General features: G+C 44.1%; 2 protein-coding genes across 6 annotated transcripts in view; both read left to right on the top strand.

The window, feature by feature from the left end:
* Window positions 1–27,209, top strand: part of cep112 (centrosomal protein 112) — a 104,331-nt gene that overhangs the window by 63,792 nt on the left and 13,330 nt on the right. For all 3 annotated transcript variants that reach the window (XM_079365695.1, XM_079365697.1, XM_079365696.1), the window contains 2 exons: window positions 1,522–1,584; window positions 6,991–7,140. In XM_079365695.1, the coding sequence (XP_079221821.1) occupies window positions 1,522–1,584; window positions 6,991–7,140 (213 nt within the window). The remainder of the gene's footprint in view (window positions 1–1,521; window positions 1,585–6,990; window positions 7,141–27,209) is intronic.
* LOC306837854 (uncharacterized protein) lies at window positions 19,120–26,213 on the top strand. 3 transcript variants are annotated; one of them, XM_079365691.1, is made up of 11 exons: window positions 19,120–19,248; window positions 19,380–19,572; window positions 19,679–19,780; window positions 20,300–20,353; window positions 20,524–20,610; window positions 22,292–22,345; window positions 22,522–22,627; window positions 22,754–24,826; window positions 25,047–25,181; window positions 25,274–25,327; window positions 25,584–26,213. In XM_079365691.1, the coding sequence occupies exons 1-11, from the start codon at window positions 19,214–19,216 to the stop codon at window positions 25,829–25,831; spliced, it is 3,141 nt and encodes a 1,046-aa protein (XP_079221817.1). In that variant the 5' UTR covers window positions 19,120–19,213; the 3' UTR covers window positions 25,832–26,213. The 3 variants fall into 3 exon arrangements, with proteins under 3 accessions (XP_079221817.1, XP_079221818.1, XP_079221819.1); XM_079365692.1 differs by lacking the exon at window positions 19,679–19,780; XM_079365693.1 differs by lacking the exons at window positions 19,120–19,248; window positions 19,380–19,572; window positions 19,679–19,780; window positions 20,300–20,353 and having other exon boundaries at window positions 20,532–20,615.

Raw genomic sequence — 27,209 nt, forward strand, 5'->3', positions numbered from 1 at the left:
CCTTCCAGCAGCAATAAAGGAAGACGACGAATGTGTCATTCAGAAAGAATAACATTGTAGAACTCCTTTTGCACCCCTCTCGCAGCTCCGGTTCCTTGTCTTTCTCTTTTTCTACTGCCTTCTTTGTCTAAGCCTCTCTCATCTGCTGGAGGGCCCCTGGAGACCGAGCAGGGCTGCCACTCAAAGAGTCCTGGCGCAGGAAGACAGGCCCGTATCCTTGGCGATGGCTCTGTGTTTCTGTGGTGACAGGTGTGTGTCCGCACCGAGCAGGACGCCGCTGTTTGTCAGGAAGTGTTTGAAATGGGGTGCAGAGTCCACACCGAGCGCAGGCGTTGAAGGCTGCGAGGGGTGCGTTCAGTGACATGGTGTTTGTAAGACGGTCGTCTTTTTGTCAGTGGCTGTCAGGACAGGAGAGTGTGTGTGTGTGTGTGTGAGAGAGAGAGTGTGCATGCACGTGTGTGTGTCCGAGTGGCGGCCTCATTTCTGCATCACTGTTTTTGACGTGTTTTTTCATCCCGATACTCCAAAATCAATTCAGGAATTTAAAGTAACAGATTTGACACACCCCGTTTCTTATTTCATCGATGACATTGCATGATGTTTACTTTTCAACTTTTTTACCGTTGTCTTGCAATGAGTTGAGATGGAACTTCTGCAACACCTGTTGGAAAATATTTTAGGTCCTAAAAAAGCACAACTGGAACAAAGTGATTGAAGATTGAAGAGCATCAAGCAGCAGACACAAGTTTAAAAGCTCAGGCTGATCCACATGTCCTCAAAACACTTGCCCAGCTTTCAAACAACGACCTCTTTACCCCATTAATTTAGGCTTTAGTCTTTCAACAGTACTTGTATAAACCGTGTCACTGCACGTACAGCCAGCTATTGACATCCCTGTCGCGTTCCAGCACTTCACACCCAATTATCTCACTCAACTGTTCAGCCTCTCAATGAAACTCTGGCATCACAACACGGCTCGCTGAGCGGCGGCAGATCATGCACTAGACACTCGCGGTCTTCGCTTCCAGCTGGCGAGCTTCCCACAGAGAAAACAACTGAAAACAAAGAGTCGAGCGGCGCTCAATAAACTCCAAACAACAATCTCCATTCACTGCTCTTCTGTCTCCTCGGTGTTGTGTCTCTCAGCTTCTCCCGATCAGCTTCTCTTTCTCTCTCCCTGTAGCTAATTGGCAGCAGCGTTTTAATTCCCCCTGCCCCGCCTTCTTGTTAAGTGATGAATTGTTGGCTGGGGATCAAAGGGGAGTGGTGCCCACTGTGCACCGTGCCCGTCACTACCTGCTGGCACACATGAACGTTGGGACTGGCGCTGCGCCAAGGGGCCACAGGCCTGCACCGGGGGGACACACTGCCAAGAGGCAGAGGTCAGCATGAGTGTGTGTGTGTGTGTGTGTGTGTGTGTGTGCCCTTCCCCTTACAGAAGATTCTATTCCTCAACTCTTTCTTTTTGTCTCTGTTTGCATATCTCCGCCTCACACTCCCCTCTCTCTCTTCTTGTTACAGACCAACACCAGGCTGAAGCAGATAGAGAAGGAGTGCGCTCAGAAGCTTGCTAAGAGTGCCCAGGTAAACAGTTTTCTCTTCTACCCTTTTTATCCCTCTTTCTTTTTTCTGAACGACTTGAAAAATGATATCAGATATACCGAGAGGCACGCTTAAAAAACACACCAACACCTCGAAAGAACATGTGCACACAACATATCCTGTATGTGGCATGAGATTTATGAAGGGCTCAGGTCGATCTAAACGGAAAAGACAGATGTTTAGGAGCGGTTAGTTTGCACACCTCATGAACAGGCGCTACAGTCATCGAATCAGGCGGCCCACCTGTGGCTACTTTCCCTCCTGCTAGTCCCCTCACTCCATGATTTCCCACTCTGTCCAGTCCACTGTCCTGTCCCTCTAATAGAGGCAGGTCACTCTTTGTAAATAAATGTTGTGTGTCAAAGTTATTATTTGGTCCTTTTTGCCTTCATGAGAGGACAGCTGAAGAGAGACAGGAAACGTGGGGAGGAGAGAGTAGGGGATGACATGCATGCAGAGGGTCGAGGTCAAACCCACAGCTGCAGCGTCCAGGGACTCTAGCCTCTGTACACAGGGCGCGTAACAACATCACTTGTGGTGCTCCCACAAATGTGTTTACAGCTTGTTCAGTTTCCCCCAAAATGACCAAAAATGTATGGATGCTATTTAAAAAAATGTACACACTGCTTGTTCTGCTGTAGGTTGAGGTTAGAAGGATGTCGTATACTATACAATTTAAAAATCAAGAGTCAGCCCAGTCTGAGGACGAGACGAGACTTGGTAAAAGTGCTTTTGACCCGAGACGACACCGAGACCTTCAAAAAGACCTTCTATAAAATCAATGACGATAACACAAATAAATGTTAAGAACACAGAGCTGGACATGCAGATTGATGCTCAACAGTTTGAGTACATTCATACTAATGCTAATAATTTATCATCATCGTAACAGCCCCGCAACCCTACAGCTAGCTGTCACCTAAGATGAGTCCTCTCATCCTCTCAGTCTTTGAATGTTTGGACATGTAAGTTGATTTAACTACTCAAACTACCAGTTTATGTCTCTCTATACGTTTATTTCTGAGCCGTTCACTGCTCTATTTCTCCGGTTGAGTCTGTTGCACTAGTGTTCTCCTCTCCTTCACTCTCATCTCCTCGTGTCATGGCATCGTCCGGTCACACATCCAGTTAAGAGCCATGTGTCTTCTGTCATTCATCGAAAAGTCGGCTTTCACCTCCCTCGTTAAAACGATCCCAAGCATCCAAAGTGGTGTTTACATTAGAAAAGAAAAGAGTTGTCTTGATTATGCGGCAGGCTAAAATATCACAATCATTTGGCCATAATTGCACCTTGTTACCCACAGAGGAGATTCAAAGAGGAGGGGTGACGGGGGGCTTGTTGTTTTTCTTTCTTTCTTCTCCTTTTTAAATCCCCCCATTTTGGGTTGGCTGGCAAACGCACAGAGTTGAAAGCGGGGTTGACAAGCAGATGTTGTGAGAAAACGGTAGCTTATTAGGTTACACAATGCTCGACTTCAAAAGGAGTGGGACGCGGTGCGAAAGTTCAGCCGTGTTTGTCTGCTTTGGTGCTTTTTTTTTTTTTTTTTATGCCACCGCAGACAAAGCAACAAGTGATTACCGTAAATTCCGGACTATAAGCCGCTACTTTTTTCTCACACTTCGAGCACTGCGGCTTCTACTCCGGTGCGGCTAATGCATGGATTTTTTATGGGGGACAATGAGCTTCTGCCGCAAAAACATTTGACTTCGTCACGTCGGATCTTAATATCAGTCATTTTGCGCTTCATGCACGCACCCTCATGATGGAAAACACACGGAGAAATACATATGATGTAGCTTTCAAGTTAAAGGCGATCGACCTGGCTGTCAAAGAAGCTAACAGAGCTGCTGCACGTTAAGATGACACTGACAGCGACAACAGAGACTGAGGAAGTGAGTAATGAAGTCATTCTGAGGCAGTGAATGGATGGACTTTTTCTTGTGAAATATATTACGGTCATCTTTTTCTTCAGCCGTGTTACAGACACCGTCGGCTAGGCTTCGTATTGTAACGGTTCATGTTGTAAAGTCAGTAGTTGATAATGTGTTCATAATTCCGATTATGTGGAGAGTCAGTGAATGCACCAGCGAGAACGTGTTGAGTGGCTGTATGAGAGAACGCTGGGGGAGAGAGTTGGATTGTTACGGCAAGTTATGTGTTGCTCTCTGCTGTAAACGGCGTGGTCACGGCCGACAGTGATCGGGTTATTAAAAGTTATTATTTGAACGCTCTCGTCGTCCTTTAACGTCCGTACGGACGCTACAGTATTTGCGGATGTTACCGGTAGCCTACGTCTGTGTAAATAGCTCTTGTTATAGCGTGGACACCTGCGGCTTATAATCAAGTGCGGCTTATATATGTACAAATACATTTATTTACTTATTTTTAGCCGGTGCGGCTTATATCCAGGTGCGCTCAATAGTACGGAATTTACGGTAATCCTCTGTTTTTGGGGAGCTGATTCTGGCGCAGGTTCAAGAAGCGACGCTCTCGCTTCTCTTTCTCTGACATTCGAGTGAAGTCCCCTGTGCGCACAATTCAAAACCTTTGTTGAAGTGTGTCGTTGTACCGAGGGTTTCGCTGATGCTGTGGGTTTTTTTGTGCAAACACATTAATATGCGTGATTAATGCCGGGTATTTGTCGCTGGCTTGGGCGGCTTTGTTTTAAAAGGTAAAGGTGGAACCTCCCTTGGGGCATCTCAGTCAAATGTAAACAAGAGGCCTTTGAACCTCAAAGGCTAACCCCAGTTGTTAACCCCTCGGTGTCTGACAGGGGGCATCGCTCTTGAGCTCAACTGCATGGCTAATAGCCCAATTAAAAACATACCACGCCATACATTACCCTGAGGGGGCTGCAGACGCACCACGTACGGGTATACGTTGACGCGCATGCACACGCACGTCCCTTCTATTTGCTTGAGTCTCTTTTTCTCTGCGCACACACACACACACACACACACACACACACCCACACCCCGAATCTCCTAATTAGTATCTCCAATACAATCGTGTGTGTTAAGCGTCTAGCTGTGAGAGCTCCTCTTGGGTGACCTGTGAACTGAACAGGGCTCTATTCCCTCACTTAATGATCACGCTGCAGTGAGTGGTAGTTGTGGTGCTGGTGGGAGATCATTACTTTATCCCTGTTGTCCAGTGTCGGTAGGAGGTGGAGGGAATCTGCTCTGGGAGGCACAAAGCATGAGCAGCACGGCGTTCTGAAAGAGAGAGGTGGAAGTTCAGTCCGTATGCAAATGTTCATCATTTATTTAGGCACAATGCTGGTTTCAGCAGCGGTGTTCACGTGCGACCTCTCAGGCACGTCTTCACGAAATGTGATCTGATATTAAGTTTTGATTCATGTGGGCATTTTTTCTCTCTCCTTCAGTTCTTGGAGATTCACCTTCCCTCACGGTTTGACCTCAGGTTACCTTCTCTATTGATCAGGTTCAAATGTGCCATGATCAATTCTTTCACAAACAAAAGTATCACATTGTTATGCGTAATATGAAAAGCGGTCAGAACTCTCCAGAACTATAACACTTATTCTTCACCTTTTTATGGATTGTTTTAATTCACTTTTCGACCCATTAATGATCACCTTTACGTCCCCTCTCAATGCCTTCGTCGGCTTGTTTTTCCTGACCGTTTCGGGGGAAATATTAGATAGTTAAAAAGATTGGAAGTAGTGAAAGTGAAGTCAAAGTGCCTCTAACCCGCATTACTTCCAAAGACAAGCAGGGGGCAGCACAACTGGTAACAATTCTTTGGAGGGTTTTATGAGAGTGCCACAGGTCGGGTTTGAACCCCCCCGGGCCGCCCATCTGGAGGACTACAGCCTCTGTACATGGGGCACGCATACTAACTACTCAACCAGCGACGATAAAATGTACGTCATAAATCCCTGAGGGGAAACTCTTTTTCAAAATGTTGTCGAGTCATACTCCGATAAACACACACACACACACAGTCCGATAAACACACACACACACACACACACACACACACGTACACTGTACATGTATGTAACATCAGCCACTGAGGTTTCACAGACATCACAGGTGATTTCTTTTCATTAAGCTTCCCCCTTTTCATGGTGGCCGTCATGTGATTGCCTTAGTCACACAGTGTTCTGTTTACAAACACTAAATAATCTCCAGACACGCTCATTTCTCCCTCTTATCACCTGAGGTTCATGGAGATTTAGGCCTGCCTTTAGCCCTGAACAGAGATGCTAGCAAGCTGGGGGAAAAAGACTCAGTCTCACCAGACCAATTACAGACTTAAAAAGGCCTGGCTTGCTATCAGACAGAGAAAAAAAGGTGCTGCGGCGTGTGTGTGTGTGTATACAGGAATAACAAGACAGACAGCTGAGTTCACTAGTTTAGAGTGCCGCCACCGCCTGGGGCTGAAGACCAGCAGATGCAGGGAATCCATATTGCTAAATAATTATTACGCCCTGAAATGATGTTCCCATAATAATGTTCCATTTGTTGCTTTCATGTGGCTCTCCTTCTGACAAAATAAGACTAATCCCCCTCTCATCTCTCTCTACCTCTCTCCATCTGTGGTCGACCCGCTTCACTCTTAACTCCCATACTCCCACACAGTGTGCAGATTCCAGCAGGCCTAGTCCTCCAGAGTTTCAACACAGTAAACAATTATCTGTCTAGCCCAAAGCTAGCTGTAGCATCCCCCCCCCCGTACCAAACTATGTCTCTTTCCCCCTTTCCTCCCGTCCTCCCCCCCTCTCTTTCACTCTCTCTCATCTTTCCCCTGCCTTTCTCTGACAGTGGCTTAAATAGAATGTTAATTTTGACTGGAGGATTTCAAAGCCAAGGCAGCTCCTTTTCATCTTAGTGTGCACCGCAAGTTCACCAACACAAAGTCACTCTGCTCTTCAAAAAAGGAAGTTGTTTTTTCCTTCTCGTCTATTTTTTATTTTTTTTTTCATACATCTTTCTTTCTGCTTTTTCCCGTGTTTTCTGTCTAGTCTCAAAAAAGACACAAGACATGAGAGTCTGGGAAAAGCAGTGTTTCAAGGTGATTGTTACTGCCAGCTCAAATCCATGACAAATGTGAAAGCATTTTCCCTCCACGTGGTGCTCGTCGCTCACTGAGACCAGGGAGCTGAGCTGTGCAGGACTACATGTTTTGCAGGTTTTCTCCCCACTTTTCATCTAGATCATAACTTGTTTCAAAACCTGAGAACACACGTCGTAACTATAACTCATCTTTACCAGGACTAGTGATCAGTACTTTCAACACGGAGCAGTGGATGTGTTCTCCATCTGTCACTCCGATGGCTTTCTTTTAAGCCATGGACACACATGCTGACCAGTGAAACTCAAGAATTAAGATGGTTTTTCTTTCTGTGTTCTCTCCGTCAGTTGATCGCAGAGCTGCAAACATCTGTTTGTGACTCAAAGGAGGAGACCGTCCGTCTGCAGAAGGCGATGGAGAAGCAGCTGGCGGAGAGCAACACGAGATGGGATGAAGAGAGAAGAACCATAATTCACCACGCAGATCAGGCCAACAAGGTCAGTTTTAGACATGTGCCGATACGACCCATTTAATCCCAGGTGATAATGACAAACACTGTGAACATCAAAAAGGTTTCATTTTGACACAGACAAATAAAAAGCCACATATTTGGAGCATTGCTAAAGACCACTCCTCTGTCCAGAACAGCTGCTGCGTTATCAGAATGGAGCAGTCGCTATGAGTGAGATGGATGTCTCAGAAAGTTACGGTAACATTTATAAAAATAAAAAGATACCTACCTCCTTTAGAAAGGGAACAAGGAAATAAGGACAGTTAAGACGGAAAGAAGAGACGGTTCATAGCAGAAGGAGAGAAGTCAATCCTTAAAGATATGTTTACTGAAGACGATACAGAATTGTTTTTTTGTTTTTTTTAAATGACTTTGAATGAAATGAATCGATGACAAAATAATTCATCATTGATATGAAAAGCAAATCTATGAAGAAGTTGTTTGTTTAGTTGCATCTGCATCATCATTGTGTTCTTTTCTTTTTGATCTGTTTCTCTAATCTTCTTTATCTTGTAGAGGTCCAGCATGCTTTTTATGCTGGATCTGTGGTACATGTAGTTTTCACCTTCAGACTCGGAGGATGGGCCGTCACTAAACTTTATCCTCCACAAAGCTTTGTCTGGATCGACATTTTATAGAGCAGACGCGGGGCGGCCGGCCTTTTGTCCACGCACGGCCTCACCGTGTTTGCCTGTGTGCTCTGTCATTTTTAGGGCCAGTTCCAAACTTCATAGTGTCTCTTAAGTGGCCTGTGTGTTCTGTGTCTGGCTGAACCTTGTAAATCTGTCGGCTGTACCCGGCTTCTCCAGTCCGAGCCTCTCCATATCATGACTGGGGTTGTGTTTTACAGTGAAACTTGACTGAGGCTGTAACCTGCGTCTGTTCTGATTTTTCTCTTTTTCTTTGAATCGCTCATAATTTAACAATTCATGTGCCCGTTGATGAAAGTTGATAAGTGATTAGAAAAGTCTCTTTGACTGCTTCATAATTGAGGTCTGCAGATGGATTACTTTAATGGCTGGGTCATTTGAGATACCATAAGTAGCTAAATAAGCTACAAAAAACACTCCTGTTGCCACCTTGTGTACAGTCTGATATTTTCATTGTGTACATATATAAAATATCTAATGTACCTTTTTGTTCCCTTTGCCCTGGTCTCCTCTCTCCACCCCGTACAGACTCCACTTTCGGATCTTTTATTCTGCCGTCTGCCCCGGCACCCAGTCTGGGACACAGTGGCAGTTGATTGGGTGTGGCTCACTAAATAAAGACTTGTTGTGTCTGGGATCAGGACATGTTTCTAAACACAACCTTGTCTGTTTGTGGTTGCAGCTGCCTGGTATAGTAAGGAGGCAAGTCTATGAGCCTCCCTTCAGACATCCTCACTGTAGGGACCCTGTTAGCCCCCCCTCCCCCCTTCAACTTAGAACTTTACCACCCTTCAACTTAGAAGTCTCCTCGTTTTCTATAATGCTGTTTAAGCTAGTATTGTAGAGATACCAAGATGTGAACTTTCATATTAAATGTTAGTAAAAATCCAACAGTATTATCACCTGTTTAAATACTGCATGTATGCAAAGATTCAGAAACGTTTTTTTAATTCCCCAAAAATTGCAAGCAAACTCCTGCACACTGTCAACATTGCACAAATACATCAGCAGTTTTTCTGTATGGGTACAATTAAGACAGCGTCTCCTCTGCTCTCTCTATAAGTGGCCATATGTGAAACCTCTTGAGCAGCTTTGCATGATTGGCAATTCAAAAATCTCCTTATTTATTTTTTATTGGCGTTGGTAAAAACCCTCATTTCAGCCAGCTTCCTGAAAGCCTTCTGAGTGGCAGAACGCTGCAGGGCTACCAGCAGAGGGCTGCTCTCCGGTGCTAAGAGAAGACTATGTAAGAGGTTTGGGTTTGACCAAATAAAAAAAGTTGATGGTTTCCGTGATCCAGATGACTGACTCATAATCCTTGACAGAATATTTTTTTCTGATCCACAGAGGAATCATCGTGATGTTCAGATCTTTTTCAGCTCCCCTCTTCATAAACTCACGTTCACTGTTTATTATTGCATGTTCAGATTATTATTAAATCATCTCCAGTGGGACTGCACACATGGATTGCACTGAAGGAGATGAGCTGCTGTCGTTTCTATGCTTAAGTGACACAATGATGCGTCACCCCATATTCAGTCATGACAAATTTATTGTGATGGTTTGTTTTTTTACTCCTTTTACATATTCACAACCTTTCTAAATGGTAGGTGAAATCTACAGGAACAGCGTGCTGCTACAAACACAGATACACATGACGGCAGATTTCATCCCTTATTTACTCTAATGTCCGTGATGTGTTTACAATGACTCAGGCAGAACTAGCTTGTGTTCTAGCTTTGTAGTTACTTGTAATCTAACTGTTTAATGACACAACACACACAGGCTTTCCCCCCTGTTGTGTGCTGAGTTACAAGACACAGGCCTTGGCATCTGTGTTGGGAGCAGACAAAGGCTTTCTGTTTCCATTATCTGTGGCCTCATTATTACGATCCCCCCTGTATTAACCACCCGCTAATGAGACTCCAATTAATGGTTGAATCGCTTATTAAAGAAGGCCAGACATGAGGGAGAGAAGACGATCAATGAGAGAGAGGGAGGTAAGATTGAAAACAAAAAAAAAACAGCGGGTGAAGAGACAGAAAAAGTAGAAATAAAATAGAATAGAAAAATTGTTTGTGTGAACTTGAAAGCAAAGGGACAGGAAGAAGGATGAGATGGTAAACAAAGAAGGGGAAGAAAGAGTGGGAGACGCAACAAAGGCATGGAGGAAGTGTGGGGATTGAGACAACAAACAGAAGGACAAGAGGAGAGGGGGGGGGGAGAAAAAGAAAGACATGGCGGAGAGCTGTCAGTGGGCCATCAGAGGGAGTGTGTCGCCTGCTGACATTGTTTCCATGCTGCTCACTTCAAAGGGCTCGGATTATGAAGAGAGCGAGGGGCTTCAGACAATGGGAGGGGAAGAAAATAACATCAAAGTTAGCCGCGCATTTGAATCGGGATAATCCCAAAACAGTTGTTCTGAATGCACGCCGCACCGGATCAGATGTCCCTTTTTTTCCTTGCCAGCCCTCGTTCCGCCGTTTCTAGCCTGAATTTAGCTCCCTCTGTGGCTCTACTGTACTTGTGACTTCTTAAATGTGGGTGTTAACTGCAGGGACTTTTGTATCTCATAAAGGCCTTTTTTAGAACAACAGGAGTACAGTTAAGTATGCTCATTATCTCGCTTTTTGTGACGTTTAGGCGGAGGAGTATTTTAGTTTGCGTGTAAATTTAGGCCCATTGAGTGTGTGCTTGCTTTCTGTGTCCTTTACGTTGTTTTCCAAACCCAGTTTGCATATCACATAAAGTCAATATAAAAGTGGATAATGAAATGAAGTGTGCTGGCTCTCCTGTGGAGTTAGATTGAGCGGACACACTGGGATAACAACTAGAAGCACATTTGGTTTTCTCATGTGAGTTTCGGCGGCATTTCTGACAAACAGGGTTTTTTTTCTCTCACTTGAAGAAACTATGAAGGTTTACATGATGTTAAAAACAAAGTTTATTGTGTGAGTTTGACTTGGACTGGACTTTAAAAAGGCCTGTAAACATGTTTGTCCAACTGAAATATTTCCATTTCTTGAAGCCGGACAAACACACCTAGTTGTTGTGCCCATAGTTGATTTACTCGTGCATGTGCAGGTGTTCTGGGCTACAGACTTAAAGTTGTCCATATCTTCCCCCTTTGACATACAACCAATCTGCAGCTTGCTTACGTCTTTGTCGATTGATCTATATGTCATGTAAAAGGTCAACTGGAAAAAGGTCCAAGAGTAACTAACAGAAAGGGAGCATATCGCCACCTACTGTAGCGGAGGCGGATGTACTTGCGACAAAAGGTCGAGCTTCGGGGGGCGCTGGAGGCTTTAGTCCTCAATGCGGGCGGCCCGGGTTCCCGGGTTCGAATTTGGCCTGTGGCTCTTTCCCACATGTCGGTCCCCACTCTCTCTTCCTTACTTCTATCTCTGAAGGCAAAAAAAGGTCAAAAATAAATCTTTAAAAAACAATTTAAAAAAGAAGGTTGAGTCTCCCTCAGTGTCTGTATACTGAGACAAGAACAGACAAACAGACAATGGCTTCAACAAGCTGTAACCAAGGCTCGACTCAACTGTGCATGTAAACACACTGACTCGCCCTTGACATCACTCTGAAGCCGTAGAAATGTAAGTCATAGGTAGTTTATTTATAAAGGGTTTATTAATCATTTTACCCAATCTGCAGGTTTTTTAAACTTTTCATACGATGACAAAGTAAACATTTGAAAAGATATAAATGTAAAAGATAGAAAAGGGGGGAATTGAAATATTTGGGCTTTGTACCTGCCTTTGTTCCAGCTTTTTAAGTTTCACATGGAATTATAGCATGAACATTTCATCTGCCAATTATCTCCTAACAGTAAGAACACAAAAATGGGCAAAAGTCAAAAGAAGTTTTTTTTCATATCAGCGAAGAGAAAGGGAACCTTTATGGAGGAGGACAGTGCAGCACGCGGGGACACAACCAGTGATTGAGTGAGAGTCGTAACGACACAAACAAGTCATCGATTGAAGAAGTTGGGGTGAAGTGACTTTTTGACTAGAAGCCGAGGTTTGATGCATCAGTGAGCTTATTGGGATTTCCCGAGTAGCTGATTGTTGTTTGTGCGACCATGTGCTCGGGCAGAGTTTTTGTCCCTGTGTAAGAGTTCTTGTCAGAGCGTGTGTGTGATTGTGCATGTGCCTGAAATGTGCATCTGCTAAATCTGACAGAACTCAAGCCCACATTAGCCTGCCAAGAGAAAGGTACAAGGACGGACGCACACACACACACACACACACACACACACACACACACACACACACACACACACACACACACACACACACACACACACACACACACACACACACAGGCCTTGTCTCTTCTCTCTCACCCTGGCTTTCCAACTCTTCGAACTCTTTCTGTCTCAAACTCTTTCCGCCTGTCTCCACACACACACACGCACACGCACAGAAGCACACATGCTCACCTCGCCCTGCCAAAAGGGAGAGGTGGCTGGTGAATAAACAATGGCACTCCGCCCATAGTGTCACCCGCCTGGGCTTTGATCAGCACCGCTGTTCCTGCTCCAACAGCAGTGCTTCCTGTCTCTCTGCCTGCTGAGTTCTGCCATGCACTGCACACACACACACACACACACACACACACACACACACACACACACACACACACACACACACACACACACACACACACACACACACAAACCTATAAATTAGTGTTCTTGTGTTGTTCTTCTACATGGGCCTACACACACTATCTCTCTCCCATTTTCTCCTCTCTAGGTCTTCATGTGTATCTTTCTGTCTCTCAAACTCGCACACAAAAATAGCTTTGAGTTAGTGTCCATGTCTCCGCGTCTTTCTGCAGTGCTGCACTCTCTCTCTAACTTTCACTCACACACATGCGCGCGCACACACACACGCACACACAGGAATACAGACCTTTGATGCAGGTCTGTCCAGCAGTAACTTGTAGCTCCAGTCAAAGCGAAGGTCCTGTTGTAGTGTCCTCTGGGTGAAGTGACAGCAGACACATTCCATAATGCAACAGTGACCATTGTCTGAAGCTGACAGCGAATACATGACGTGCTCTGCCCTTTGTACGCCACACTTTTTGGGATGTGCATGTCTGTGTCAAGTTCAGATGGAGTCTTTGTGATCATACATGCTTTTCTTTTAAGTCTCCATACAAGTAACAAGGGACACAGCTCCCGTACACACAAACACACACACACATCCACGCACACATGCCCACATTCGAGGGGGCTAGTTGTAGCAGCTGCAGTTTGTCTGTAGTTCTTTAGTTATATATGCATTAGTTTCTGAGGGGGTTGAAAGGATGACTTTGCCTGTGGGAAGGAATGGCAGCAGTGGATCAAGAACAGGTGTGCTGGATACCCTCTGTCAAAGCTGCTTCAATCGCTGTGTGTACGGTACGCGCGTACGTGTGTGTATGTATGTGTGTCTTCTTTGTGCGTGTGTCTGTCCACGTCCTTCAACACATGTCCATATTCTTTGTGTCAACCTTGAACACCACGTTTGTTTACTGGAGTTTGTTAAACCATCTGTGTTCTCGTTGCTGTTGTTTCTGTGTATGTGATCGTAATATCTCTTATTAGGCAGTTTATTTTTACACAAAGTAAAAACTTTATCCAAACCACCAAGAGTACCTTACCCTTTGAAAGAACCTGAAAGAGTTCATCCTTTACATTTAAGCTTCCCGTAAAGTCACTCACACAAGACAGCGAATGATTAGTGCTGGGAAAGGAGCAGACGAAGTTTTCAGTGTAAAAATATGCACAAGTTCTATTGTTGTGCAGTTAGCATGCTAGCTTCAGGACATGAACGCACGGGTAAAGTGCACGCAGGTGGGGCGCTGCATGCAGGTGGTTAGTGTGCACGCTCCATGCACAGGGACTAGAGTCCTCCAAGTGGACCGGCCGGGTTAGGTTTAGATCATTTCTTACAGTAGTAGCTTGGAGGCGTTATGGGAAAAACGATGCCAATCTAATCAAATCGTTAGCCGCTTGTGTGGCTGTTGCTGCTGTGAAATCTTAAGGGGATGGAGGGAACTGTAGTTCTGTCAGTAGATCTGCACTCCAACTCCCAGTACAGGCCCGTTTTGTCCTTTATATTAACACTGGTGTCAGCCAGAAATGTCTCATCTTGGGTCTGTGTGAAGGGTCTCCCCCCCTCTCTCTCATACGCTCAACTGCCTGTGTGTGTGTGTGTGTGCGTACCCCTACATGTGTGCCCAGTGTTGGCTGATTGATGACTTTTCCGGCTGTGGGCAGATTCCCGGCAGTGTTTGATCCACATATCAGAGGAGGTGGAAGTATGAGAGAGATAACATTCCAGGATACAAGCAGGGAACGTGGGAAGTAAAACAGCTCATAGCGAACAGCCTCCATTTACGGACAACAAACGGAAATTACTCATTAAACCAGGGCCCTGATGCTAAGTACAAAGAGACGGTGACGGCCTCATGTCTTCCCTGTTTGAAGAATCCTGTGTTTAAACGGATCAGGGCTGTAGGCAGCAGTAGACAAGACGCCGTTACTGCACGACTCCTGACTTGTAAACAAGCAGATAAAACTTTAGTGCTTTTTTGCTGTATATGATTGTGGATGACAGACAGAGAGTCTGGAAGGTTCTTGTTTTGCCGGTGGCTGCGGCCCACAGTAGCCTGTGCTCAATATAATTGAATAAACTGTATATTTTTTATTGATCACTGCATCCAGACGTTAAGCGACCCCATCTGATCTCCGTGTTTCCCCACGTTAGGCTGAGTCCTCGAGGCTGAAAAAAACAACAACACATAATTAGATTCAAACACAAGTGACTCTACTGGAGCATCGAGGAGGTAAACGCCTCGACCGCTTTTCATCATTTTTTTATTCAAAGCAAGTTGCTGTTAAAAGTCTGAGAGCTGTGTGTAAAAGCAAACGAGACCCTCGGTGAGTGATTGATATAAATTGTGGAACAAGGCGATTCACAGCACGCTGCCTAAACGGCCTTTGATTACACTTGAAATGATCCACAAGGACACAGTGGACAGTTCAAAGTCAGAGAGGACAAACTTCAGTCTTGATTAAAGATGGAGCATGAGTGAAGGTCTTTAAAAGAGAAAGTTTCATTCTAGCTCTGTTGATATCTGCAGCGGGAAGAAGTTTGGTGTCACGACATTCAGAAGCTTTGTCTGAAAAGTTTTCCGACTTCCTCTTTCGCAGAGCGACTTCAGCTCATTAAGTAAAACGTGGTGAGCCCCATTAACATATTGTTTTTGTATTTTAGTCATCTGAGTGACATCAGAGGCTGTTTGTCTCGTAAGAACCTGAAAACACGGACCCGAATCAAAACACGGATCTATTTTGTTTTCAGACATTGTTCAGAGTTTTTCAGTTTTGCTCAACTTTACATCTCCTAACCGATATGCCATTTGATAAACAGAATAGGAGTACGTTTCTCACACACGGGGCATATGGCGCCTATTTCCGAGTTGTTTCCTTATTCTCTTTCTACTGTAGCTCACAGCAGCTGAAAGAGACGGAGACGGAAAGATGGAGAACAGTGTGTTCCCCCTGTGGGCATAGCTCGGTTGCAACATGTCTTCATTACCGCAGCAATTGTCTCACTATTTTCATCAGTACTAAGGAAACTGTGCCGACCTGCGTGCATATTGGAAGAGACGAGATAACCGTTCTGTTTGCTGTTCACGAGACTCTGCTGCTGCTGCTGCTGCCGCCGTCATCACTCTCTCTTCACGTTTCAGTTTGAAATCAGGGCCGGGAGAGGTGCTGAGAGCATCAAAGCACTGAAAGCAAGTCAATTCATATCAATATGGCTGATATCTTTGAGAGAGGCTGTCCTTGTCGACTTGCTAAACCTCAGCTTTTTATTTCTGCAGACAGCAAAGCAAAAGCAAAAGTTTCACTTCTCTAACACCTCAGGAGGGAGACCTCTCTTCTTCTCCTCCTCCTCCTCCTCCTCCTCCTCCTCCTCCCACAGTTTCTCTCTCTCACTCTCTTCTTTACCTTTCCCACAATCCTTTGATAAAAGTGCAGATAAAAGAGAGTCTGTGCTCATCTCTCACGCCGTCCAGATCTCCTTGAGGTTAGCACCTCCTTTATTATTTACTATTAGATCAGTAGACGTACACACACACACACCACCTTGTTCTACTAAAGCTGGTGTGTGTGTGTGTGTGTGTGTGTGTGTGTGTGTGTGTGTGTGTGTGTGTGTGTGTGTGTGTGTGTGTGTGTGTGTGTGTGTGTGTGTGTGTGTGTGTGTGTGTGTGTGTGTGTGTGTGTGTGTGTGTGTGTGTGTGTGTGTGTGTGTGTGTGTGTGTGTGTGTGTGTGTGTGTGTGTGTGTGTGTGGGCGCAGTACACATGCTGTCTTTGCTTATGTATGTCTGTGTGCTTCATGTCCCCCCTGTGTATGTATCTGCTCTTACCCTTTTGCTTGTGTGTGTGTGTGTGTGTGTGTGTGTGAGTGTGTCCTTGGCTGGAGGCGGTGCACTGTGAGGTTTTCGCTGCTGTCTGAAGTCGTCCAGCCTCAGTGTCATTAGAGGATCTCTTTAATCCAGACTTTGGGAGAAACTTCTGACAGCACGCTGCAAATAGAAGGCCCCGCCGCACATGAAGAGCAGCTCGGCTCCTAACAAAACACCGAGTTTAAAGAGGCCCCTGGCCTTTTTTCCTCCTCCCACTATTCCCTCACTTCTTTCTTCTCTGCTTTTTTTTCTCCTGCCCTCTGTTGCTTTTACTTCACCCTAGGGAAACATGCTTGCCTTATCTGCGCAGGAGGACCACCCAGGAAAGATGACTCAGGCGTTGGTGCGTCTTTGCGCCTGTGTGTGTGTGTGTGTGTGTGTGTGTGTTGGTTTATATGGTATAGACTGACAAAACACCTGAGATTTCACCTGGGGAAAGTGGACATTTGGTAATAGACCGACACGGCCAGTGTCGGTCTAATTCAAGAGTTGTTTTTACATTTTTTATGGTCAAAAAATAATATTTTTTCTCCAAAACAAGTGCAAAATGAGCCTACTAGACAGCTGGGATAATAATCAGATGTTGATTCATTTCTAAACATCATATAAATATGATTTTTCTGACTGTCAGTCTAATACCCTCACCTGTAATTCTGTGTATGTGTGTAGCGTCCAAGCCGCAATTCTAGATTTTTTTTTTCTAAATTTACACACACACACACACAAACCCGGAAATAAGCTGACGTCATTTCAATGTGGGCGTCTCTAAGACCGGACTCGCGGGAGATTTTTCTGGCCATGAAAGTAAAGGTAAGCAGCTCATTTATATGTTTTCTGACATGAGGTTTAAGTTTTAAATGAACCCGAGTTTTTCTGTGAAGTGGAAGTTTATTTTTTTTAAGCGCTCTGGTAACTTGTTAATGTTACTTTCACTGAAAATCACGCGATATTTAATGCACGTTAAAATAAACGGGGGATTTAAACGGCTACGTTACTGACAATGTGCAATTCCTATCACTAATATGGCGTCTTAATTTACAAAATCGTATTAGACCGTAACTCTGCTGATTTAACTTTAAATTAGCGAGAGCTGCTGCGTGTCTGCGCGTGTCCGATTAGCCTAGCTGCGCACCGACGCGCACGTGATGACGGCTCCGCGTGGCCCTTTAACTCAACAGGTAGACCTGCTGTGATCAGCTAGAAGCAGGACTGCGTGTTTCCGTGTTTCTGTTCATGGATGATGCCAGGGCTATCTTTGTTATTAGGGTGGTTGCCTGAAAGGCAAACCACACTACTACAATTGTTAATATTATTATTATTCCGCTTATTATATCCTCAAAACGGGCCGCGCTACTCCTCCCACAGCGTTTGCGCCACACACACAAGAAAGGTATCAAAACGAGCGTCTCGGCCCCAAAATGTGTGCTATTACTTTGTGGAAACCTCGGGCACACGGTTTGGACACAAATCGAGTTTAAGTGACAAAAAATTGGCCAAAATTTGCCCCATTCAAAGCAGATGGCAAAATTTGAAATCCTAGAGTGTAACGGCCAAAAACTTCAGTTTTGGAAACATATTTGTAAATCGCCATCCTGAAGTCACTGTTGCTCGCATATATAAACAAAATACATCAAAAGAAAGCTCTGAGTGTCCTCTCACTCATAAAGCAAAAAATAAAAACATAAAATGTTCCAGTCTCCCAGGAGAGACATTTGTTTGACAGTCACGCACCACATACACACACATTGGGCTCTCACTCTAAGTGATGTCCAGAATTTCCCAGTATTCACTCATGTTTTGAAATTGCCACTGTGGTCACAGTCTGAATGCTAAATGAAAATACAATACATCAAAACGTGCGCCTATTTGTTATGTCGCTCACAGTCCAAACAGATTGGTGATACCATGTTTAGTTTTCAAGATATTTGAGGTTTTGCGAGCAGTGGTACGCCCATTCAAATACATTGATGGAATGTTCTGGCAGATCAAAGCTGAATGTCAACCAATCAGTGAGCAGCAGGTGTTCAGAGTGAAGAGTGATGACATCATCGTTTCAATGGGACAGAGTTCTGTCTCAGCTGTTAGATGGCACCATTCTTACTGCTGTCCCACACATGCACGCACACACAGACTCTCACGCACACACGGCAACCACCCTCACAATTTCTGCTGGAATTGTCTAGTTGTCTCTATTGTTGGGCTGTTATATACTATTACTTATCTAATTAGAATTCAGACCACATAGAAAAAGCACTCATGTAAATAACAATGTCCCTAAATTATTGTGAGTAGGCACAATGTAATGTTTCCATCAGCAGAAAATGTGTAAAGATGTAAACTGGAATAAACACTAATATTATACATTGTGATATCAAAATTCAACTCAGTCACTAAAAATGTATTTTAAGTCACATAATGCATGCATGCAAGACAACTGTAAAATGTAAAGTTTCTGTGTGGAAATCACATTTTTACTGTAGTGAGCTTTCACATTGATGCATGCTTTTAAAGGTGCTATATAAATATAGTTAATAATATTATGTCTCTGTGTACCAGGTGATTATGTTAACCCTCCTTCTGTCTCTGGACACATAGGGTTACAGTACACACAGGAATGCAGAGGCGGAGGCGTTTAAACCCAAAGGAAGATGCAAGGTGCTGTATTGCGTCTGGGAAGGACAAAGGTGACCTCGATGTCAGGTTCATCAGCTCTTTTAAGGGTAAGATAGGTCTGACTAAGGACTGTTGGCCTTATAAAATGTCCTGGTTCTCCTGACTTCATCACTTGTGTTTGTGTTTTAACAGGGCGGGGCGTCTTTGCTTGTGTTCCATTTGAAAAAGGAGACTTCCTGTTGGAGTATCGTGGTGAACTAATAAGCAAACAAGAATGTGAGAGGAGACAGCGAGTTTATCACAACAAGCTGAAGGTCTTCATGTTTGAGTTTCGCCATAATGGAACATTTTGGTGGTATGTATTAAAACTCAATGCTTTATGTCAGTGACTTAACACAGAGCATTTGATAGTCCAGATCTTAATAGGCTCTTAATCCAGAAAATATACACATGCATGTATTTAATATTGATCGTTTGTATTTGAAGTGTTGATGCAGCAAAAGAAGATGAGTCACTTGGAAGGTTGGTCAACGATGACCACATCAACCCAAACGCTAAAATGAAGCACCTAAATGTAGAAGGGAAGCCCCATCTGTGTCTGTTTGCAAGACGAGACATCGAGCCAGGAGAGGAGATCACCTATGACTATGGTGACTCGGACTGGCCTTGGAGAGGACAGGTGATTATATGAACATGTGCTGAAAGTGATCATTGTTCAGAGGGAAACAAAGGAGGGAAATAGGGCTGAATGCTTTACAATGAATCTGCTGTTTTTCAACACTCAGGAGTGTGGTGAGGAGTCGTCCACTGAGCAGCGTGGTGACACATCCACCTCTGAGGGGGGCACGTCTACAGCCACAGAGGACTGTGGGGAACTCTTTAAAAAGGTGAATATATGTAGAGCTTCAGAGTGCTCTTGAACAGCTCATAACTATGTTTTAATAATAATGATGACAAATGAAGCTGGCACAATGCTGTGATGAAAGGTAAACACTCGTACCTGGTTGTGTTAGATATCTACCCTACATGTGCTTTACTCACATTAAACACTTGACTTATCATACGTGTCCTTTCAAACGCCTAAACAGCCGTGTGCTTTATCTTCTTTAGTAAAAACTTAAGATCATCTATTCATATTTACATATTTTATTTGGTCCACAAATGTTATATGGTCCACTGTCAGTTGTTTACATTCTTTCATTGTTAGTGAACTTCATGGGTTTTAGATTTGTGTCTATAATTATCTTCTCAATAAAGCACTAATCAAGACTATTTTCATTTCCTGGACCCGTCCTCTACCAGAACTATTCTCCATGAATCACATAAACATTTGACCTCTTGATAATTATGTCATAACTTCTGCACTGTTACTTGGTATTGTTTAACCGCTCCCTGTCTCCTCTCAGCCTGCTGACGTGGACACGTCTCCCAGAGTGTCTGAGGCTGGACATCCTGATCAGGTGAGTCAACATGCTTGAATGATTTCTAAGTCATCTTAGTCTGTAAGAGTTAAAACTATTCAGGATGCACTTCAGTGATTTTGTGCCCTCTTTTGAGGTTAATAGTGATAGTGAGAACTCTATTGAAATGTCATTGTGCTTCCTCTCATGTATCATTGTTTGTTCTTTAGTGTGTGATGGAGACAGAGGACTCACCTGTGTCTCTAAGCCACAGTGAGCTGAGTCCAGGACACGGGCAGCAACCCAGTTTTAAAAAGGTAAGGTAAGTTTTCTAATAGTCTCTGTTTTTACTATCAGACTCATAATGTTTACATGTGCTGTGTTTGTGTATATAGTCTGAAATGATTATAATGTATGGACCAGTTTACTGGAGACTTCCTCTACTTAAAAGCTACATTTGAATCAGAGAGAGTCTGCAGTCATTTGAGTATGTGACTTGGGCTCAATCCCAAGTCCCTTATTTGCACCGAGTGTCCTCCGAGTTGTGTCCTCCACTTGCGTCTTAGTCCCGCCCACCAGAGAGGACGGAGGAAACAAAGCCGAGGAGAGAGGACCGAGGAAATCAGCTTTAAGACACATGAGACGTCATTTCCTCGACAGCGTCACATGACGCGACATCAGCTGATCACGTTCAGCTGTCAATCAGCCTAACAGCTGTTTATGTCCACACAAACACGCACTGTCTTACTTCTAATCACACACACACTTTATTATTTCTATTCTATTTCTATTTCGGTGCTGTTAAACATATTTAAACATAAATGACTTCTGGCCATTTTCTTTTTCAAAGAAATGAACAAGCTTGCTCGACTTCTTGGCCTACACCTACACTGACAGGAGGAGACAGCCTGCTAGTGTTTGGAAAGAGCCTCCATGTTTAAACCACATTTAGAATCTGAAGGCTGTGACCTTGAAAGTTTTTTCAAAAAAATCTTTTTGAGGTATAGAAATGTGATGTTGTGCGTCAGTGAAAGCTCTTAGTGTATTGTGAATGTGTAGTAATCAATAATGGAGACCTTGAACATGACATTATCCTCTGAGTGTTTTACTCTGTCCACATATGTGGCTTTGGGAGCGTGGCCTTCTTGTCCTTTTAAAGTCAGCCTAAGTCAAAGGTCAGCCTAAACACCTTCCCGGTCAGGTGTGATAGTGTGTATATGTAAATATGTGGCTTTGGGAGCAAGGCCTTCTTGTCCTTTTTAAAGTCGCCCTAAACCACCATCCAATCAGGTGTGAGAGTGTGTACCGTATATGTAAATATGAGGCTTTGGGAGCGAGGACTTCTTGTCCTTTGACAGTCAGCCTAAGTCAAAGGTCAGCCTAAACACCTTCCCGGTCAGGTGTGATAGTGTGTATAGGTAAATATGTGGCTTTGGGAGCAAGGCCTTCTTGTCCTTTTTAAAGTCGCCCTAAACCACCATCCAATCAGGTGTGAGAGTGTGTATAGGTAAATATGTGGCTTTGGGAGCAAGGCCTTCTTGTCCTTTTTAAAGTCGCCCTAAACCACCATCCAATCAGGTGTGAGAGTGTGTATAGGTAAATATGTGGCTTTGGGAGCAAGGCCTTCTTGTCCTTTTTAAAGTCAGCCTAAGTCAAAGGTCAGCCTAAACACCTTCCCGGTCAGGTGTGATAGTGTGTATATGTTGTGTAATCAAACACACACACTGTATTATTTCTCATCAAATACACACTCCTCGGATCAGCCTCCTCGCTCCTCTCTCCTCCGTTCGCTATAAGAGCTTTGGGACGATCCTCAACATGGCGTCTCTGGAACTACTTCCTGTTTGAACGAGGAGCGAGGAGACTGCAAATAAGGGACTTGGGATTGAGCCATTGATGTGCATGTGGCTTGTTGGCCCCTTTTATCTGTCAAAAACACAAATATGTCTCCCATGTACTGTAACACAGAGGCTCTGATGCTAACTGTCTCTCTTTCAGCCCCCTGATGTTGACATGTCTCCCACAGTGTCCGAGGCTGGACATCCTGAAGACGTATGTATACATATATACATGTTAGTGTGTGCACTCAGTAAGTCTGACTTAAAATGAAGGCCTCCCATGAATTAAGATTGTGTGGGATTATTTTTGTTGTATTTGAAGTGAAATCCTACAGGAGGTTTACAAAAGGTTTTGTCCTTCAGGGTCTAAAGATTTGTTTTTCTCTGCAGTGTCCCAAACATCGTCTGCTGTGCATTACTATGTCGACCTTGGACAGCTGTCTTCATTGCCTTGGACCCTTTACCCCTTTGCCGTGGGTCGGGTTTAAATGCAAAGGTACTTTATCTAACGAATTATTGTGCTAAATTAAACTTGTCAAATTGAGCAGATAGAGTAAGAAACCAAAACAACAAAGACATGTATAACAATGTATATTACGTTACATTGCATATGTTTTCACAGTTTGTCAAGGAATCTGGCATCAGACCTGCTACAGTCGGATGAATGATCAGGATCGAACATCAGACCTGGATGAGCAGTCGAGCTCTGGAAGTGAATATGTACCAGACTCAGAGCCAGATTATGATTCAGATTCAAGCATCCCCTACCTCACGGTGCCTCGTCGCTCACAAACTGGATTAAATCCAGAGAAAGCTGCTTCACCTAGTAACTCCACATCTAACATTTTGGACACAAGTATTCCTGTTACAGCTGCTCCATACAGAAGTAGGCCACTTTCTTCTGCTCACATGTATCCTTCAGACACAACAGATTCAACTTCTGGAGATTTGGATGGCACTGCAACTGAAACATCCGATTCTGCACTGTCTGACAAAGGCTCATCAAAGAAGGAAGATAAAGACCCAACTGCTCTCAGTTTGACTGTTAGAAACTACTGTTTTATATGTGGAAAGTCACAAAGCAGACTGACTCGTCACCTGAAAACACACATGTCCCACCCAGAAGTTTCGTATGCCTTCTATCTCCCTGAGGATTCAACGGAGCGCAAGATATTATTTGAAAAAATGCGAAATAGGGGGAACTTCAAACACAACTGTTCGGTACTCCAAGGTGGAACAGGACCATTGAAAGTGAAAAGGAAGCCAAAAGCTACAGCTATGGTTGGACGTTTTGTGCACTGCATGCACTGTCAGGGGCTTTACATCCGCAAAGAACTGTGGAGACATGTCAAAAGATGTCCATGCAGGCCAGGAAACAAGGATCTGGAACAAACTGGTCGACGCAGAGTGCTGGCTCTGGCTGCAGCCCAAGAAACAGTATTTAGTCAACAATTTTCCAGTGGAATGTGGAAGATCCTGAGCACCATGAAGATGGACGAGGTTGGCCTGGCTGTGCGGAACGACCTCTCTATTGTTCATTTTGCCCAGTCACTTTACAACAGGCACGGACAGGACCCCACAAAGTGTGAATATATGCGTCAAAAGCTCCGTGAGGTGGGACGACTGCTGATATGCCTGCGCACAGACTTCTTGATTCACAGCTTGGAGGAGGCATTAAAGCCTTCCAACTTTCAGAGAGTTGTTCAGGCAGTCAAGAAAGTTGCTGGATTTGATGAGAAGACTCTCTCCTATCACACTCCAAGCCTGGCTTTGAAGTTGGGGCACACACTACATAAAATCTGTGACATTGTCCGGTGTAGGGCCCTGATGGCAGAAGATGATGGACTGATCAAGTCATGTGAAACATTCAGTAAGCTTTACACCTCCAAGTGGTGTGAGATGGTGTCCCACAGTGCTCTGAACACGCTGAGTAGTGCAAAGTATAATAAAGCAACAACACTGCCCTTTACAGAGGATGTTAGAACACTTCACCAGTACCTGCAGAAGACTGGAGAGGCAGCTGTCGGCAGCTTGAGAGGAGAGGCCACATGCAAGAACTATGCTGAGCTTTCAAAGGTTACTTTGGCACAAATCATCGTGTTCAACCGGCGACGTGCTGGAGAAGTCTCCAAAATGCTCCTCAGGGGTTTTGAGGAGAGAGACAGAACAACACTGCACCAAGATGTGGCCATGGGACTGTCTAAGCTGGAGCAGAGGCTGTGCAGCTATTTCACCAGAGTAGAAATAGTTGGAAAAAGAGAAAGAAAGGTTGTTGTTCTTCTCACACCATGGATGGTAGATGCTCTGACGCTGCTGACTAGCAAGAGGAGGGAATGTGGTGTCCCTGAGAAAAATGTCTTTCTTTTTGCGAGACCCAAAGCTCTGAGCCACTACAGAGGACAAGACTGTTTGCGTTTTTATGCAGGTCAGTGTGGAGCCGAGCACCCGGAGCTCCTCAGGTCAACCCATCTCCGAAAACATGTGGCCACTCTGTCACAAATACTGAATTTGAAGAACAATGAACTCGATCAGGTTGCAGACTTCCTCGGACACGACATTCGTGTCCATCGGGATTTTTACAGGTTGCCAGTTCCAACCACACAATTAGCAAAGATCTCAAAACTACTGTTGTCCATGGAAAAAGGCAATCTCGCTGGCCTGCAGGGAAAATCCCTGGATGACATTGAAATTGAAGGTTTGTATTAATATTGATACCATTTGACTTTCAAGCAAGTACATACAAGCTGTTTTTGGATACCTCAACCTTGATTTTTCTACCCTGTCTCTACGATTTACCCAAACTAGCAGTATTGAAGAATGAGAACATGTCTTTTTGTTGCAGATTTTTTCTCTGAAATATAAATTCCAATGAAAATCCACTAATGTCCAGCTGTTGTATGAATTATTTTCTCTAGATGAGATGTCATTCACTGATACTGAAGCCAAAGACAGTGGCAGTGACTCAGAGGGCAGAAGCACAGAGGCCAAACAACTAGAGCCTGTAGATGAAGAAGAAGACCTGGGTCAGGCCCAAACCTCCGAGGGCCACGGTAAGTCCCTCATATGGGCTTCTCTTTTAGCAGAGGTGGGGAACAGTCTATTGATGAGACTCTTTTCACAAGTCATGTTTGGTCTTTTTCAGAGATACTGCCACAAGAGACATCCTCAGCAGGAGAGATGGCCCCTTCATCTGAAGGTAAGACAGTCTTCAAAAATGATAAGAAACAATGAGACCTCCAGAACAGGTAAATGTAGAGAAATGAAATTCATTAAATTAGGCCATAGAATTACAGATAAGTGACAGTGATATCTTTAATACAGACCTGTATGTGTCTTCCCTATCCCTGCAAAAACCCCGTTTACTTAAATTTATTAACAAACTTAAAAGAAAGGTTTGATTTAATCTAACTATCTTTATCTTTCATTTCTTAATTTACTGGGTTATGTTTCAGGAAGAAATGCAGATCTGGAGTTTGAGGCAACGAGACCAAAGAAGATGTGGACAAAAGCTGAGGTTGCTGCAGTGATGAGACACTTTGCACTTCACATCTCCAAAGGAAAACTTGCCTCCAAAGCTGAATGCAGCCAATGCCAGCAGGCAGAGGAGCCGGTGCTGTCGCAACGTTCAGTTCAGAACATAAGAGACTTTGTGAGAAACAGAATTATCACAAACAAGAGGAAGGCGAAGATGAAACAGTAACCCCATCATGTCAGTGTTCAGGGTTCATGCTGGTTTTTTCCTCACAGCTCAACCCACTTTATGTTTAGACTCTTTGCACTATGGTACAGACCACTACTGAGAGGCTGTTAACACATGCCTCTGTTCTTTTTGTGATTTTCAGTTTGCCAAAATATGTAGCTGTTATGTTTCATTCTGTTTCATGTGAGCTTCCTCACAGTCACTGGTTTATTTACCAGAGTTTTAATTTGTTGTATCCTGTACCTCCCTTCAGTGAAGGCCAAGAAATCTAGCAGGCTTGTTAATTCTTTTTGATGAAGAAAATGGCCAGAATTAATTTGTGTTTAAACCACCTTTAGAATCTGAAGGCTGTGCACTTGAAAGTTTTTTCAAAAAAAATCTTTTTGAGGTATAGAAATGTGATCTGTTTCCTTATTAAAGTTGTGCATCAGTGAAAGCTCTTAGTGTATTGTGAATGTGTAGTAATCAATGTGTTTTACTCTGTCCACATATGTGGCTGTGGGGGCGTGGCCTTCTTGTCCTTTTAAAGTCGGCCTAAGTCAAAGGTCAGCCTAAACACCTTCCCGGTCAGGTGTGATAGTGTGTATATGTAAATATGTGGCTTTGGGGGCGTGGCCTCCTTGTCCCTTTAAAGTCGCCCTAAACCAGGTATGGTCAGTATAAACCATAACTTTAAGGTCGCCATAAACCACCATCTAGTCAGGTGGGATATCTCAGCCTCTGAAGCTCCTAGAACAGCGCTGAATAGAGCCAAATTTTTTTCAATTTTTTTGAAGTGTGTTGGCCTTACTCCCAAGGCTCTAGGACCTTGGGAAAGGTGTGTCGGTCTAATCCACCAACATGCCCAGTTTGGGATTTTGTCGGTCTATACCCTATAAACCTGTATGTGTGTGTGTGTGTGTGTGTGTGTGTGTGTGTGTGTGTGTGTGTGTGTGTGTGTGTGTGTGTGTGTGTGTGTGTGTGTGTGTGTGTGTGTGTGTGTGTGTGTGTGTGTGTGTGTGTGTGTGTGTGTGTGTGTGTGTGTTTGTGTGCATAAAACAGATGGATTGCACTCTCATTTGACTGAGTGCAGCACTCACATTTTTAGAACTTTTGCTGTTAATATTAATGCATGCCTATACCTGTATGGATCGCTCTGAGCGCTGTGTTTGTTGCTGCCTGCGTGCGCGTGTGCCTCGCTAATCCTTTGAGCCGAAGTTTGGAATGAAAGGCACATTGCTGATGGAGAGGTGAGAGAGGCCTTCAAGCTGTGGGACTGTGCAGCAGAGGTGCACCTCTGCCCCCTCTCTTCACTCCAGCCTTGTGTTTTTCTCCTTCATGTCCCTCCCCTCATCCTCCTCTCTCACCTTTCTGAACTTTTTTTTTTTTTTTTTTTTTT

This window comes from Symphodus melops (genome assembly GCF_947650265.1).
Source record: "Symphodus melops genome assembly, chromosome: 17".
Taxonomy (NCBI): domain Eukaryota; kingdom Metazoa; phylum Chordata; class Actinopteri; order Labriformes; family Labridae; genus Symphodus; species Symphodus melops.

Bases quoted from the DNA above. Each gene is read 5' to 3' on its own strand.
- LOC306837854 (XM_079365691.1), top strand. From the start codon at position 19,214: ATGTTTGAGTTTCGCCATAATGGAACATTTTGGTG. The intron at 19,249-19,379 runs GTATGTATTAAA...TTGTATTTGAAG, and splicing joins CATAATGGAACATTTTGGTG to TGTTGATGCAGCAAAAGAAG. The intron at 19,573-19,678 runs GTGATTATATGA...TTCAACACTCAG, and splicing joins ACTGGCCTTGGAGAGGACAG to GAGTGTGGTGAGGAGTCGTC.